Source organism: Helianthus annuus, chromosome 8 (assembly GCF_002127325.2).
Source record: "Helianthus annuus cultivar XRQ/B chromosome 8, HanXRQr2.0-SUNRISE, whole genome shotgun sequence".
Taxonomy (NCBI): Eukaryota; Viridiplantae; Streptophyta; class Magnoliopsida; order Asterales; family Asteraceae; genus Helianthus; species Helianthus annuus.
Window position 1 is genome coordinate 9,024,084 of NC_035440.2, and position 14,430 is coordinate 9,038,513.

The 14,430-nt window shown below is 34.8% G+C and overlaps 1 protein-coding gene across 1 annotated transcript; it reads right to left on the bottom strand.

The window, feature by feature from the left end:
- Positions 1-10,960: 10,960 nt before the first annotated feature.
- On the bottom strand, positions 10,961-14,058 carry LOC110871966 (heavy metal-associated isoprenylated plant protein 37). The gene is made up of 3 exons (XM_022120731.2): positions 13,866-14,058; positions 13,596-13,671; positions 10,961-12,185 (listed from the first exon to the last, which is right to left on the bottom strand). Exons 1-3 carry the CDS (start codon positions 13,902-13,904, stop codon positions 11,116-11,118), a joined length of 1,185 nt encoding a protein of 394 aa, XP_021976423.1. The 5' UTR covers positions 13,905-14,058; the 3' UTR covers positions 10,961-11,115.
- Between the last annotated feature and the right edge of the window lie 372 nt (positions 14,059-14,430).

Genomic DNA, 14,430 nt, shown 5'->3' on the forward strand with positions numbered 1-14,430 from the left:
CAGCTTGTCAGCTTCTGTAAAATCATTGAAACCCTTTTCCAAACCGTGTTCATTCTTTGGCCTCTCATAGTCTTTTAGTAATGAACACCAGGCATCGAATCTGTAAACTTGAACCCAGTTCTCAAATCGGTTTTTCCAACCCCGAAAATCTTCGATATACATGAGTTTTGGTGGTTTCTGATGAGTACCCATCTCATTTTCACTGTATAAAGTCTCAGCAGCAGTAACAGGTGCAACGGGTGTCGCGAAAGCATTGTACAATTCTTCAGCCATGATTTGATAGCACGTTTTTCAATAACAGTCAGTTTCAAGCGAAATAACAATTTGGGGCGAAATCACTGATAACTAGGAGCGGAATCCCAGAATTCTTTTTGGAGCAAAATCACTTTCAGCTAGGAGCGAAATCACAGTTAGTAGTTTAGATGTAACTTGGAGCGAAATTAGAAAAGGATTTGGAGCGAAATCTGAAATTATGCAGCCTTGGAGCGAAATTAGACAGAACCTTTGGACCGAAATCAAATGTTTCAGGCGAAATCAAGCAATCTGGAGCGAAATCAGATGATCACCTCGAGCGAAATCAGAAAATATGCTTTTGAGCGAAATCACTTCACGAGTCCATTTCAACCATTTTTAATTCGAATTTTAATGTGAAACTTTCAAGGGTTTTTCTATGTCCAATTTTAAACAGTTTGTGAAAATTTGGTCCGATTTTGACTGTGAAATCTTCCTGAACTGATGAAAGAAGGTGTAGAAGTCAGAAAATGAGGCTGTTTTGGCAAGAACTCCTCGTCCTGAGCTCTGATACCACTTGTAGGATCGCGTGCTGACCCGAACGAGTCAATCAGAGGTGCTCTAATCCGTTTCAGGTGCGGAAAACAAGAAACAGACTCAGAAAACAGCTTGTTCTACTAAATATTGCCTTGTATATTGATTTCACACTGATTACAGGTCAAACGGCACTTCGGCAGCAGTTCGGTACCGGAAACAAGACATGCATTCTAATTTCGTTCATAATGGTCCTATATATAGTGATGAGATTTCGCTCCAAATGACATAATGTCATTACAAGCGAAATCAACCTGAGGAACGAAATCAGAACATTTACACAACAACTCAACCTAATTTCTCGTACAACGTGCCCTAATCTAACATTCTAAGACTAAGACTCGATACAAGAAGAAGTCGACAGATGTATGCACTAACAATAATAAACTCTATATAACGTTTCCCATTTGCCAAAGCACTGTAGCAAAGATTTGTTTTTTTTCTTTTTTTTCCTTTTATGTTTTTTTTCTTTTTCTTTTTGGTTTTTTTCTTTTTCTACCCTTAACTTTTAGCATTGTTACTTACACTATTTAACTTTATAAAAACTTTGTAAAATGTTATTTAACCTTCTCAAGGTGTTTATTTTTATGTACATGGGTTAAATATAAAACGTTTGCGTTCTTCGGTTGGTCTACGTTTTGGCAATACGTTTTCGTGCTTCTTTTTATGTATGTTTTTAATTGATCTACGTTATGTCATATATAATACGTTTTCACTAAACGGTTCGAGTTACTTTACGTTTCAAAGTTGCCGCAACATGAGATACTGTTTTTTAACTTAAAAGAAATACTATTTTCTTACGTGCTTTATTTAAGTACATTTCATTATAAATACAAATTGGTTTACGGTGTTTTGACATAATTTTTTCTTGGTAATGATTGAGGTGAAATATAATATGTTTTCATGCTTATTTTATGTATGTTTTTAGTTGATCTACGTTTTGACGTTAGTTTTGATCAGAAATGAGTCAGGTCAGATATTTGATGATAAAAATTCGAATCACTTTGAATTTCGACGCCGCCGCATCGCGTGACGGGTCAAAATATAATAGTTATATACATATCACCATCACTATAAAAAGGTTTGAAATATCTTAAAATAAATAAAAGATTTATGACAATAGGATTCGCAAAATATAAGTTGATATTAAATATCATAAAAATATAAATAATATTATCGAATTCATATCCCAAAATAAAAGCTTTTTCTTTTCTTTCATTAAATACTAAGGTACACATGTCATTATTTAATTTATTAGGATAAAGACAATTAAGTAATTTAATAAAAAAACCTAATTAAAGATAAAATTCAAAAACCCACATGCAATGTACATACAAGTTCCCAACGTCCTTTTTAAACGACAATACATTTCTATACATAACTTTTTTTTAAAAAAAATCTACCATAATAACGAGTGTTTTTTATTTTTAGTACGAGTACCATATTGCTATACTTATATAGAGAAAAAAAATTACGTTTCGATCAGATGTTTTAGTCCTTGGTATTTTGTCTATGTTGTCTTAATTGTATAATGATTTAAGGCGTTGTGTTTTGCAGTAAAACATCATTAATATATAAGACACCATAATATTGCAAATATCATTTACATTCAATCTTGTTTTCTATAGTGTTTTATTTTAGGAATTTAAAACAGACTAAGGTGTCTTGTAAAAGGAAAAAGTTAGCTCCTTGGATTTAATGATATTTTGTATTGCTGATGGAATGGTATCTTTGTAAACTAGTATGGTGCCTTGTTTTCTATGGTGTTTTATTTTAGTTTCATGGTGTTTCTGAATAAGAAAATGGTAGTTTGCTGAATTCAATGGTATTTGCAAGGTTATGGATCTTATATACCTTCATGGTGTTTTACTGTAAAACACAACACCTTGAATCACTATACAATTAAAACAACATAGACAAAACACCATGGGCTATGATATCCGATCGACTCATAATTTTTTTCTCTATATAACTCTCATTTTGGTCCTTGAGGTTTGGTCACTTTTGTCATTTTAGTCCAAAACTCAAACCTTTTAAATCTGGGTCCCTGTGGTTTCATTTTTATTGCCATTTTGGTCCAAAAATCAAATAACCTGATATTTGGCTAATAAAATCGGGTTATTTTATCTTTTTCTTCTGGGGCAAAATTGTCAACATGAATTTATTATAACATATTATTAATTAAATCAATTAAATTAAATATCACTTTACCCTTCTTCACACACTCAAACCCTAATCCCTAATCCATCAACGAAGATTCAGAACCCTGATGATTCCTGCACTATTGGACACCATCAACGAATCCACAGCTTGGGACATTTTAGCCCCAATTAGGGTTCAAACATAATCACAGCAGGGAGAATTTGGGACATTTTAGCCCCAATTCGATAATTTTTAACACAATAAACACCACACCCTGCTCATAAACTTCCCAATTACTTGTTTGGTTTTCTAGAAACCCCAATAGAATCTTGAACATTGTCTCTAGGATACGCACAGAAGCTCTCTTACAAAGAAGACGTTGGTGATGTCGGAATGTCTTAGTTTTTTGACACCCAAGACGTCTTGCAACATAAAGTTCGTTTCTTTCCCTGTGTCGTTCAACCTTTGTTCTTATTTTACTCAAATCGAACTATTGCCGTTCATGTTCGAACCCCAATTTCGAATTCAGTTCTTCAATTTCGTGATCACACTATTATTCTTTCTGAATAGTTTCTTATATTGTTGTTAGTGATTATTTTCTTGATGGGTTATGATTTATGTATTTGTTAGTGAAGTGATCATTGCAGTTACTGTTTACTTTTGTGTTTTTTTTATCATATTTGACAACCCTGATTGATTGCTGATGTTGTTAAGTATGTTTTATGTTGCTATCAAATGGTTTCAGTTAATTAGAACTTAAAGAAAAGTTTTTAGATTATAATTAGGGATCATCAAACAACATTATAGTCAGTTCAATAAGTTTGGTTTTGTTTCTTCCAATTTAGGCCAAAAACTTCCGATTTGTACCCCCATAAAGGTGTGACATAGCCTTCACAGGTAAGTTCTTGAGTACCTCTAGTAAATGTCTCAGGCTCGAATCTGGCTTTTCGCTGGTTTCTGCCTTTAACCCACCATTGTCGATTAGCACGGTTGCAGGAGAGAAGATGATGGATTAGGGTTTGGGTGTGGGGAGAAGATGAAGAAGATGAACATATATTGCTTTTATAGGGTAGAGGGATATTTAATTTAATTAATAATATGTTATAATAAATTCATGTTGACAATTTTGCCCTTGAAGAAAAAGACAAAATAACCAGATTTTATTAGCCAAATATCAGGTGATTTGATTTTTAGACCAAAATGGCAATAAAAGTGAAACCACAGTGACCCAGATTTAAAAGGTTTGAGTTTTGTACTAAAATGGCAAAAATGACCAAACCCCAGGGACCAAAATGACAGTTTACTCCATATTAAATGTAAAAAACACTCATTATTATGGTGTAATTTTTTTTTAAAGTTACGTATAAAAAGTTATTGACGTTTAAAAAAGACGGAGGGAACTTGCATTTGCATTGCATGTGGGTTTTTAAATTTAAAAATGTTAAATTTACCTTTATACCATTAATATAGAAAATTAATTATTTTAGTGGTATACATTATTTACAATTTTGTTAGTATAATCTCAACCACTAGATTATAGGTCAAAAGGTGTAGATTCATTCCTACACTTCTCACAAAACACCATTTTTACAATAACCTTACTGATCGGAGTGTCGCGCTCCGGTCAAATATAACATTTATAGTCCCAAATTACCCTTAACAATGCGTTAGTGGTAGTAAGGGGTCGAACCACGAAAAGCTTGTGGTTTGCGTATGGATGTGATTGATTTTAGATGTTGTTGCTTTTATGAAGCTTGCTATTGGTTTTAATTTGTTTAATTGTTTGGTTGAAAGAGGTGTCAGATTACACCGACAATTTGTTTAAACTAATTAACTTTGAAAAACGAGAATGATTGTACCAAAACTAGATTGATGATGTAAAAAATAAGTGAGAATCAAGGTTCACACCCGGTTCAACAATTGCAAAGCCTAGGGCTGCTACACATTTTTAGATTGATTCAATTGAATTTGTCATTAGCGATTTTCTCTCACGAAGCTTAGGTGCCAATTGCTATCAATGCGTATAACGGACCGCAATGCACTTCGTTACCTCGGACAAGTAAAACCTCTTGAAAGATAAAACATAAATACACAAACTTATTTCGCAAAGTCAAATTTTATAATCATTCGACAATTCACAAATTTAGTTCAAATGTAAGACAATTATCAATCAATTAAAAATACAAAGCAATTTGTCACAAATCAACTAAGAGACATGAATCAAACTCTAAACCTTACAAAAGTCTACACCGGGGTGAAACCCACGAGAATTAGCCGATCATGGTGAACGGAACTTGATCAACGATTGATGAGAGCTTGAATGTTGACATCTTGGAGCTTTGAAAGTGATGAAGATGATGGTTAGGGTTTGTGGTGGTGAAAGGTTTGATGGAATGATGGAAGGGATGATGATTAGGGTTATGAAATGAGAATGGATGATGAATTCGGATGATTGTGGATGAATTGGAATTGAAGTATATGGTGTTCTTGGCTCCAAGAAGGGTTTTCAAACTCAAACAATATGTAACTCCTCGAAAAAGAACCCACAAGTGCGTCTTAACTTGTCCAAAATTGAACAACAAACAAAATTCACGTCGGGCACCGGGGGCAGGCATCGTCGACGCCCCCTGGTGTCGCCGACGCCCTGTGTAAACTGCATTTGTTTACCGACGCGTTATCTTGCTGCCTACGCCAATTTCCAACTAGGCAATGCGTCGCCGACGGCCCTTGTAAGGTGTATTTTCCTGTTTTCTCATTTCTCGCGTTTTCAGTTGATCCCATTCGCTCCCGGTGCTCCGAATAGTTTCCAAATAGCTCCTTAAACTCTGTTAGACCTGCAAAACACAATTCCAATCAAAAGTAGGCTATTTGAAACTCTAAAAACATAAACTTAAACGTATTAGAACATCGGTATTCGACCACGCATCACCTACCATATGGAAAAATAAAATAAAACTAAAAAGTTTTAGGTATATGTGTTGAGTATATGTTTTTTGGGTAAAACATGTATATGATTTCGAGTAATTGGGTTAGTATCACCAAATCTCATATTCGTCTCATATCCACGATATTTTCTAAAGCTAATCCCATACTGGAATATCCCTCTCAAGTGTTTCGATTTTGGGTCCTACCCATCCACTTACGATGTGAATGTCATCCATAAACACATCTAAGTTTTTTCTAATAAAAAGAATGTATATCTGGTCTTAGTTTTTCTAAAAATTTTGAAAACCTGATTTTTTTTTTCTTTAAGGCTGCGTGATATGAGCGTCATTGCCCTCCACCTCAGCAATTTTTTAGTCAATAGCGCCCTCTACACCATACCACGAGTGCTATTCAGGGCTCATCAACGTAATAGCGGAGAATAACGAGATGATGATGGTGGGACCTATGTTTTCAACCAATCACAACTTTTGTTTTATTATTTCTCTTTTTTTTCTTTTTTTAAAGGGTTTTTATTCAATTGTATGGGTGTTATTCGGAAAAGGCAACAGATCCCCTTGTCTATGTGGCGCTGAGGTGATGCAGAGGCTCCATTACATACCCTCCAACCATGAGTGATGACCCGTCCTAAGGAACTAAATAGAGTACTTACATAGTTACATCCCACTTTTATGATCAATAACTAATGTTGAAAACTAACGTAAACTTTTGAAAACGCTTCCCCATTGTGTGTTGAAATTAAAAAAAATTGGGACCAAATGTAGGATTACAAATTGAAAAATATCATAACAAGAGTTTATGAAAGTATTGATGTTACAAGGGCCGGCCCAATGGGTTTGGTACTAAAGCAAGGTCACTAGGCCCACAAGTTTCTTGTCCCCATTTTGGCATTTTTATGTACTTTTTTTTTAAATTTATTTGAAATGTGGTCTAGAATTTGAGTCATGAATTAAATGAAACTGGATGGTTCATGCATGAGGCGCGAACAAGCCCGGTTAAGTGATCGATCTGAACTATTTAGTTTCAATGCTCGCAAAAGTAGGTCACAATCACAACCCACAACTCACAAAAAGTCATCGGCAGAAAAAAAAAAAGAGTTAGAAATCAAAACGTACCTTGAGCAATGAAATGTCGAAAAAAGGCTTTCATCGAGATGCGGAGATGTCAATGTCTTACTTAAAAATCTCAAACGACATCGACAAGTAAGAATTTAATAAATCATTTCTCAAATTTCGGTAGTTTAAACTTTCGAATAAACTTCTTAAAATTAAAGTCCAAGCTTCGCTACACATACGTCTACATGTTACAATCGTCAACGAGTTTGGAGTACCTATGATCCAAACTTTCGCTATTTCATCGTTCCTACAAGGCTAAGTAAAAATTGCTTTTTCGACCTTAACTTTTTTCCTAATTTAATTGTTTCGTAACTCTGTTAATTTGCTCAGATACTAAGAAAATGTGCCTTTCAATAGTGTTATTATTATTCTGTAATTTGTGAATGGACATTTAAGTTTAGGAAATGATATTCATTAATTATCTTTAGAGTGTTCTTTTCTATCTTTATTTATAGATGATAATTACATGCTAGATTTTTCTTTTTTCATAAAGTTCTTTTCAATCCTTATTTATAGATGATAAATATATGCTAGATTTTTCTTTTTTCATAAAAGACAGTACAGATCCATTCATATAAGCAATCATAGCCCAATTACAATACAATGATAGGTAAACAGGCAAGTTGTGTCGCAAAACCGATTCTACTAAAAACAAAGCTATGGAAGCAAGAAATCACAATACGTGACCATATTCATCGTCATTAATCGTACCCAGTGAATCTCACACATAGCAAAGCTATGTAGGGTTTGGGGAGGGTGAGATATAAGCAAACTTTACCTCTATTCTAGGAATAGAGAGGTTACTTCCAGAGAGACCCCAGCTTGAGGACAGACAAACAATACTAAAAAAACATGGGTAGAAATGTACCAAATAACACAAGCAATGATCAAAGAGTACCGTTATGCAACATAGACATATGTAGATTAAAGAAAACACATATAGACAGGCAATCACAAGCATATATAATTTCCTTAAAGTGTAAGATAATCTAAACACCTAAGACCCAACTAGAGCACTACTATACTCTCCCCTAAAAGTCATTAACCTTAATCCTTCGCCTCAAGAGCTCCTATCCTAAACCATGTTCTCAGAGATTTGTAACTTTAGTAAATCATGTCTAATTCGCTTATCCCAAGTCAATTTAAGTCTACCTCTAATCCTCCTCCTTTTCACAGTTACGATTCCAACTGCTCTAACTGCCACTGGTGGTGGCATGCCTCCTCTTCACACCCCTTTTATCTTATCCAAAATACTAATTACTTCTATCCTCTCTCTAAATATAAAATTACACAAACACATGTATACACAAACATATTTTAAATAATAAATCGAATATTATTCAACGTCTCTATTTCCAAACCACTGACACTAGTGTAAAAAATCTTGACCCGACACCAGAATTACTAAAACAAAGTCAAACTTTCCAACCAATCAGCATGAGTGTTGGAGTCTTCGTAGTCAATGGTAGTGGTCAGCACGTGATTCGGGCGTGCATATCCCCCAAACTTCCTTCAACGGCCATATTTTCAGTTTTTCCATCAGAGTATGTGTTACTGTCATCTGACCGGACAGGGCTATTATAGTAATTGCACATCTCCATCTGCTATTCTGCTTAACTTATTTATTATCATTAAGAATAATTAAATTTTGAAATCCCCACATTGACCATGCTCAGGCTCAACCACAAGAATATCATAAATGATGAAAGCATTGTCCATGGCTTTATAGCAAAATTACATTTTAAAGTGGGATAAGGCTTTGAACCAATATGTTTTGAGTCAATTTCCACAAGGGGTTTTTCCCCATGTTTATTGAGTTTCTTCCTGAATTGGTGTATAGACATTATGCCTAGTGGAGATAGATATGATCGGGTGGTTCCTAGTGGCGGATTTACCTTGTATTAAGGGTAGCGACGATAGTGTAAATTTTGGAAAAATTTGACCTTTTTTTGACGTTTTTCGATTTCGTTACCCATTTTTTTAAACCTTACCCCTACAAGGATTTTCTAGATCTGCCACTGGTTGTTCCGCTGGTGGCACGATATTACTCCAGTGGTCCGTCAGTGATCTAAATTTGCGGTTCAAAAAAAATATGATACCATTACATATTTAGGGTATAAGGAGTGGTTAGACACTTGAGAGTGACAAACTAAAAAATCAATCAATCAGAGTGCACCACGTCAATCAGTGAAAAGTGTTTAAACTATGCTAAAAAGTGTATGGTTAGACAGTTCGTGAAGTGGTAATTTTTTTTTTAAAAAAAAAAAGAAAAAGGTGTGATTGGTTGACATTGGAATGGACCGCACCCCACACTACCCTCTCTCTAGGGGTGTAAACAAGCCCAGAGGCTCGAGAGATACTCGTGATCGGCTCCGTTAAAAGCTCGAACGAGCCGAGCCTTAACGAGCCCAAGCTCGAGTCTGAAATAGAGCTCGTTTTGTTATCGAGCCCGAGCTCGAGCCTGAAATACAAAGCTTGTTTAGGCTCGCGAGCCTAAACGAGCCCACACAAAATTTTAACTTTTTATATATAATATATTAATAATGATGATAACATTGATCAGCCGAGCTTTGGCTCGTTTAAGCGATGTTGAAGTGAGCTCGAGCCGAGCTTTTAGCTCGTTTAAGGTTCTCAAAATAATTCGAGCCGAGGCGAGCCGAGCCGAGCTCGAGCTTTGAGTTTTACTCGCGAGCCGAGCTCGAGCTCATATAAGTAGGCTCGAACCGTGCCGAGCTCAAGCTCGAGCTTGATAAAAACCTAACGAGCCGAGCTCGAGCCTGATCGAGCTCGGGCTCGGCCCGGCTCTTTTACACCCCTACCTCTCTCTCATGCCCTCCCTTCGTTTGAACCCCGAGCGACATTGAAACCGATCGGCAAAAGGGGTCGGCGGCGGTGTTGCCGCGCAGCAAACCCCCTTGCCGAACTCCTTTCCCGCACCACACCGTATACCCTTACATACAATTGTAAGTACCATCATTGATACACAAAGTACAACGTTGTCTTGACTCGTGAACTATTATGTTTCTTTATGTTTCAAAAGAACCTTTTAAAGTGTTATGTTGTTTTGTACTACGTTTTATGTTTCAAAATAGGAACTTTGTGACGAAACAATTTTGATATCTCATGTATCGCTAATGAGCTGGTCGTGAAACGGTAAGAGAGAGATCTATGTTTCAAGTGACTCAGCTTCGATTCCTACTTCCACCATTTTGTTTTGGCGGCACCTGGTGATAATGGAAGACTAGGCAATGATCGCTAGCTAGTTTAATTCTTGAACTGAGCGGTTTTTACCTCACCGCTCTTTCGTGCCTTCGGGCGAGTGTTCACCGGCTTCGGCCCCAGGTGAGGGTTTTCCCCGGTTCGGAGGCGAGTGTATCCCGATGTGGTAAATTTCATCAGTAACTCATTTAGAGGATTTGTTGGCCGTTCAAAAAAAAGATAACATGAGAGACGGATAATTCAACAAAGGATTATGTTTCACGAATTCATACGCTCGAGTAACCAAAAACCAATCCGTAAATTTTGTAACAAGAAAAATAAATAGTATTGATTGATATAAGTAGGCCCATAGTTAAATTTAAACCCAAATAAAAATAGTAAAACGACAATCTATTTAGTTTTGTCTTAGATCCTTATTTATCGTCATATTATTGATTTTTTTAATACATCATCATCATACTTAGTAAATCTTATCAATAGCAAAGCTAACGTAGGGTCTGAGAAGGATAAGATGTAGACAACCTTACCTCTACTCTGTAGGAATAAAGACACTGCTTCTAGTGAGACCCCGGCTCAGATTTTTTTTAATACGTGGACTAATATTTAAGCGCACATTTTTTCATCCTTATGGTTGCTAAAGTTGTCATTTTAATTAAAAAGTTACTCTAAAACCAGTTTATTCTGTTTTTGTCACAATCCACACTTAAAAGTTAAAACATCACAATCCCCTTATACATCATACCAACAACATAACTTAAATTTAATAACAAAAGATGCACCATTACATAATTAAACTAAAAAAATAAAAACAGACTCCATTCATTCACACAATACTTGCACAAACATTAAACATTCCCCCCCCCCCCCCCCCTCACATAACTGAACAACTGCTTGTGTTTTCATCACTAAACATATGAGCAGCAGCAGCAGCATTGTCCCCACCACCATTGTAGTAGTAGTAGTAGTTTTGAGGAGGATACTCATTATAACAATGAGGGGCAGGATTGTAATTGTAATTGTAGTAGTACCCAGTAGCTGGTGGTGTGACTGGAGACCTGTTGTACATCATCTGTGGTTGCCTACTATTCTGCATGTTCATCATCATTGTTGCAGCAGAGTTGTTGTTGTTGTTGTTGTTGTTGTACACAGGTCCTCCACTGTTCATGTTCATCATCATAGCAGCTTGTGATGATGATGGGTGGTGGTTGTTGTAACCACCACCACTTCCCATTGGTGGTACTACATTGTTCTTTTGTCCCATTTGAAACCCACCAAAATTATTCCCAAAACTACCCCTCTCACCGTCACTTCCAAAGCCAGCAAGATTGTTCATTATGGAACTCATCTCATTTACCTTTTTACCCTCGCCCAGATTCATATTCACACCACCACCATTATTACTATTATTATTGTTATTGTTACCTTTATTATTACTATTATTCAAATGTTGTCTTGCATTGTTAGTAGCAACAGCAACAGCGGCAGCATGTTGTTGTTGCAACTGCTGTTGTTGCTGTCTCAACATTGCCATTTGATTTGCTTTTTGGGTTAGTAACCTTAGCTCTTCTTCTTCGTGTTCGTAGAGTTCGTCGTCTTCGTAATCGTCGTCGTCGAGATATTCGTCGTCGTCGAGATATTCGTCGTCGTCTTCTTCTTCGGGGATCATCGGTTGAAACTTTTGCTGTTTTTTTAAGGATTCAAGGGCTTTGAGGAAATCTTGTTTCTGGGATTTGTCTTTCTTGTCATCTTTCATACAAGAGCTCTTTTGGTTTTGATGATTTTGGTGATTTTGACTTTCGGTTTGACTTTGGTTTGACTTGTTTGACCAAAGTTCAGCATGTTTACCTGCTTTAACTAGTTTCTTGATCAAAGTTGCAGAATCTAGACTTCCTGAAACTGTTACTTTTTGCTGTTCTGCATCTATGTTCACTTGGTATACACCTATAATTTATTTGCAAAAAAATATATATATATAAATAAATAAATTAATATTAATTAGAGTCTAGAGATATAAATACATCTACAAGATGTTTGAAAAGGACATTCTCTGGTCAACAGAAACACTTAACAATTCAACATGTTTCAATAAAGATGAGATCTTTAATGATGACAGGAAGATCAGAGTAGTCAAGATCATGAACATTAAATAAAAATTAAAAATGGAAAATTAATTCAGATTAAAGTTACTTTAGTGGCATCATGAAGATAACAAGACAAAAAATACATGAAACCTTTGAAAATGTTTTGTTTTTAGGGAAAAGGTATAGCAAATAATTCAACATAGGGTGTCCACGGATAGACCGAGGGAAATGAAGGATGGGTCTCCTCTGTTTTTTTTTTTTTTTTTTTTAAATTCAATATGTTTTTTAATATTTAATAAGTTAAAAAATAAAATCATTAATATTAAAAAAACAAACATTACATAACTTAAAAAAATACTAGATTGGGTTCGGGTTGTTTTTGTATGGATCCATGGCAAAAAATTTAAAAAAAGATTGAAGAATTTTATAAAGTTGAGAGAGAGTTTGGGTTGGAATAACTAAAAAATTGGGTGAAAGACGTGTATTTAAAAATAAAATAATTAACTATTTTTTTTAAATAGCCGTTTAAAGTTGAGAGGGAGTTTGGGTTGGAATTGTTAAAAAATAGTGTGAAAGATGTGTATTTAAAGATAAAATAATTAATTAATTTTTTTAAAAATAGCTGACTAGTGGCATTAAATTCAATTTTTTTTTATAAAAAACTAGCCATTAAACGGCATTTTTATGAATTGTAGAGGCACGGCAAGAACAGTATAGAGAAAACGGTGAGGACGGAGACGGGCCATGGGCACGGTGTGCTCGGGCGTCATCGGCCCTAGGCCGCTCTCCACACCAAATAGTCTTATAATCCATTTACGTTTTACAATCTATTTTTTTCATAAAATTTTGAATTACCAAAAACCCACAACACAAAATACCATCACTTCCCAAATCCCCAAAAGGCCAAAAAAAAAATCGCCATTTTGAAATTTCAAACTCACTAACTTTAAAATTTAAAGTTTCAACTTTACAAGAGTACATCAAGTTTTTACCCTTAAAAAGTTCTAACTTTATGTTTATATCAACATGTACATTTTTTTTTGCTATCACTAACTTTAAAATTGAAAATTACAACTTTATAAGAGTACATTAAGTTTTTACCCTTAGAAAAGTTATAACTTTATGTTTATATCAACATGTATACCAAATTTTTGCTAGAACTACAAAACATTCATGTCATTTTGAGACAAAAAAGTTATCTTTGACTTTAAAAGTCAATTACATACTTTTTAAAAAAAACACCATATGAAGAGAGAGAAAGAGAGAGCACCATCAATTTTCTGCAGAATTTTCTTCACTTTGTGTTTGCAACCATCACAATGTAAATTCACTCTGAGAACACAAGTCTAAAGTGGACAAAAAAAAGAAGCATACACAACATTAAACACAAACAGAAGGAATCAAACCAAAATGCAGACATAAATTACACAAGTGTAGTGACAATGTAGCAAGAAAAACACCATTTATGTCACACTTGTGCCATTTTTTTCATATATAAATATACAAAAAAAAAATGAAAGAGGGAAAAGTGAAGGTTCACCTGGATCTTTAGGAGCTTAAAGTCTTCATCTTTAGTCATTTTTGGTGTTTGGATCTGGCAGAAAAGGGAAAGATATGGAGGATACAAGTGATTGTAGTTGTTGAGAGTGTGTTGAGTTGATTTCACTTTCTTTCTTTCTTCAGTTGTGAGCTAAAAAGTGAGAGACATGTGTGGTTCTATTTAATAAGTGAAAGCTCCAAAATCCTAGGTTATCTAAAATATTATAATATTATAATTGTATAAATTTTGTATCTATTATATTATTTTTTGGGCAACGTGGTTGTTACTTTTATAGTTTTTAGAATAATATAAATACTTTTTATTATTTTTTTATAGGAGGTAATAGGTATATTTGTGTATGGCTAACAACTTTATGTTATTTTAACAACCTAACTTAAAAGAGAGTTGTATATTATAAGATGGATAAAGTGTTTTTCTAATTGCATCCTAGAAAGATTCTCTCTCCATCCATTCTATTGCCAATTATGTGATTTTAAAGTATCAAAATAATAGAAACTTCTGTTTTCCATCATTCGCTTTGGATGTAATGCGAATAATACAAAGA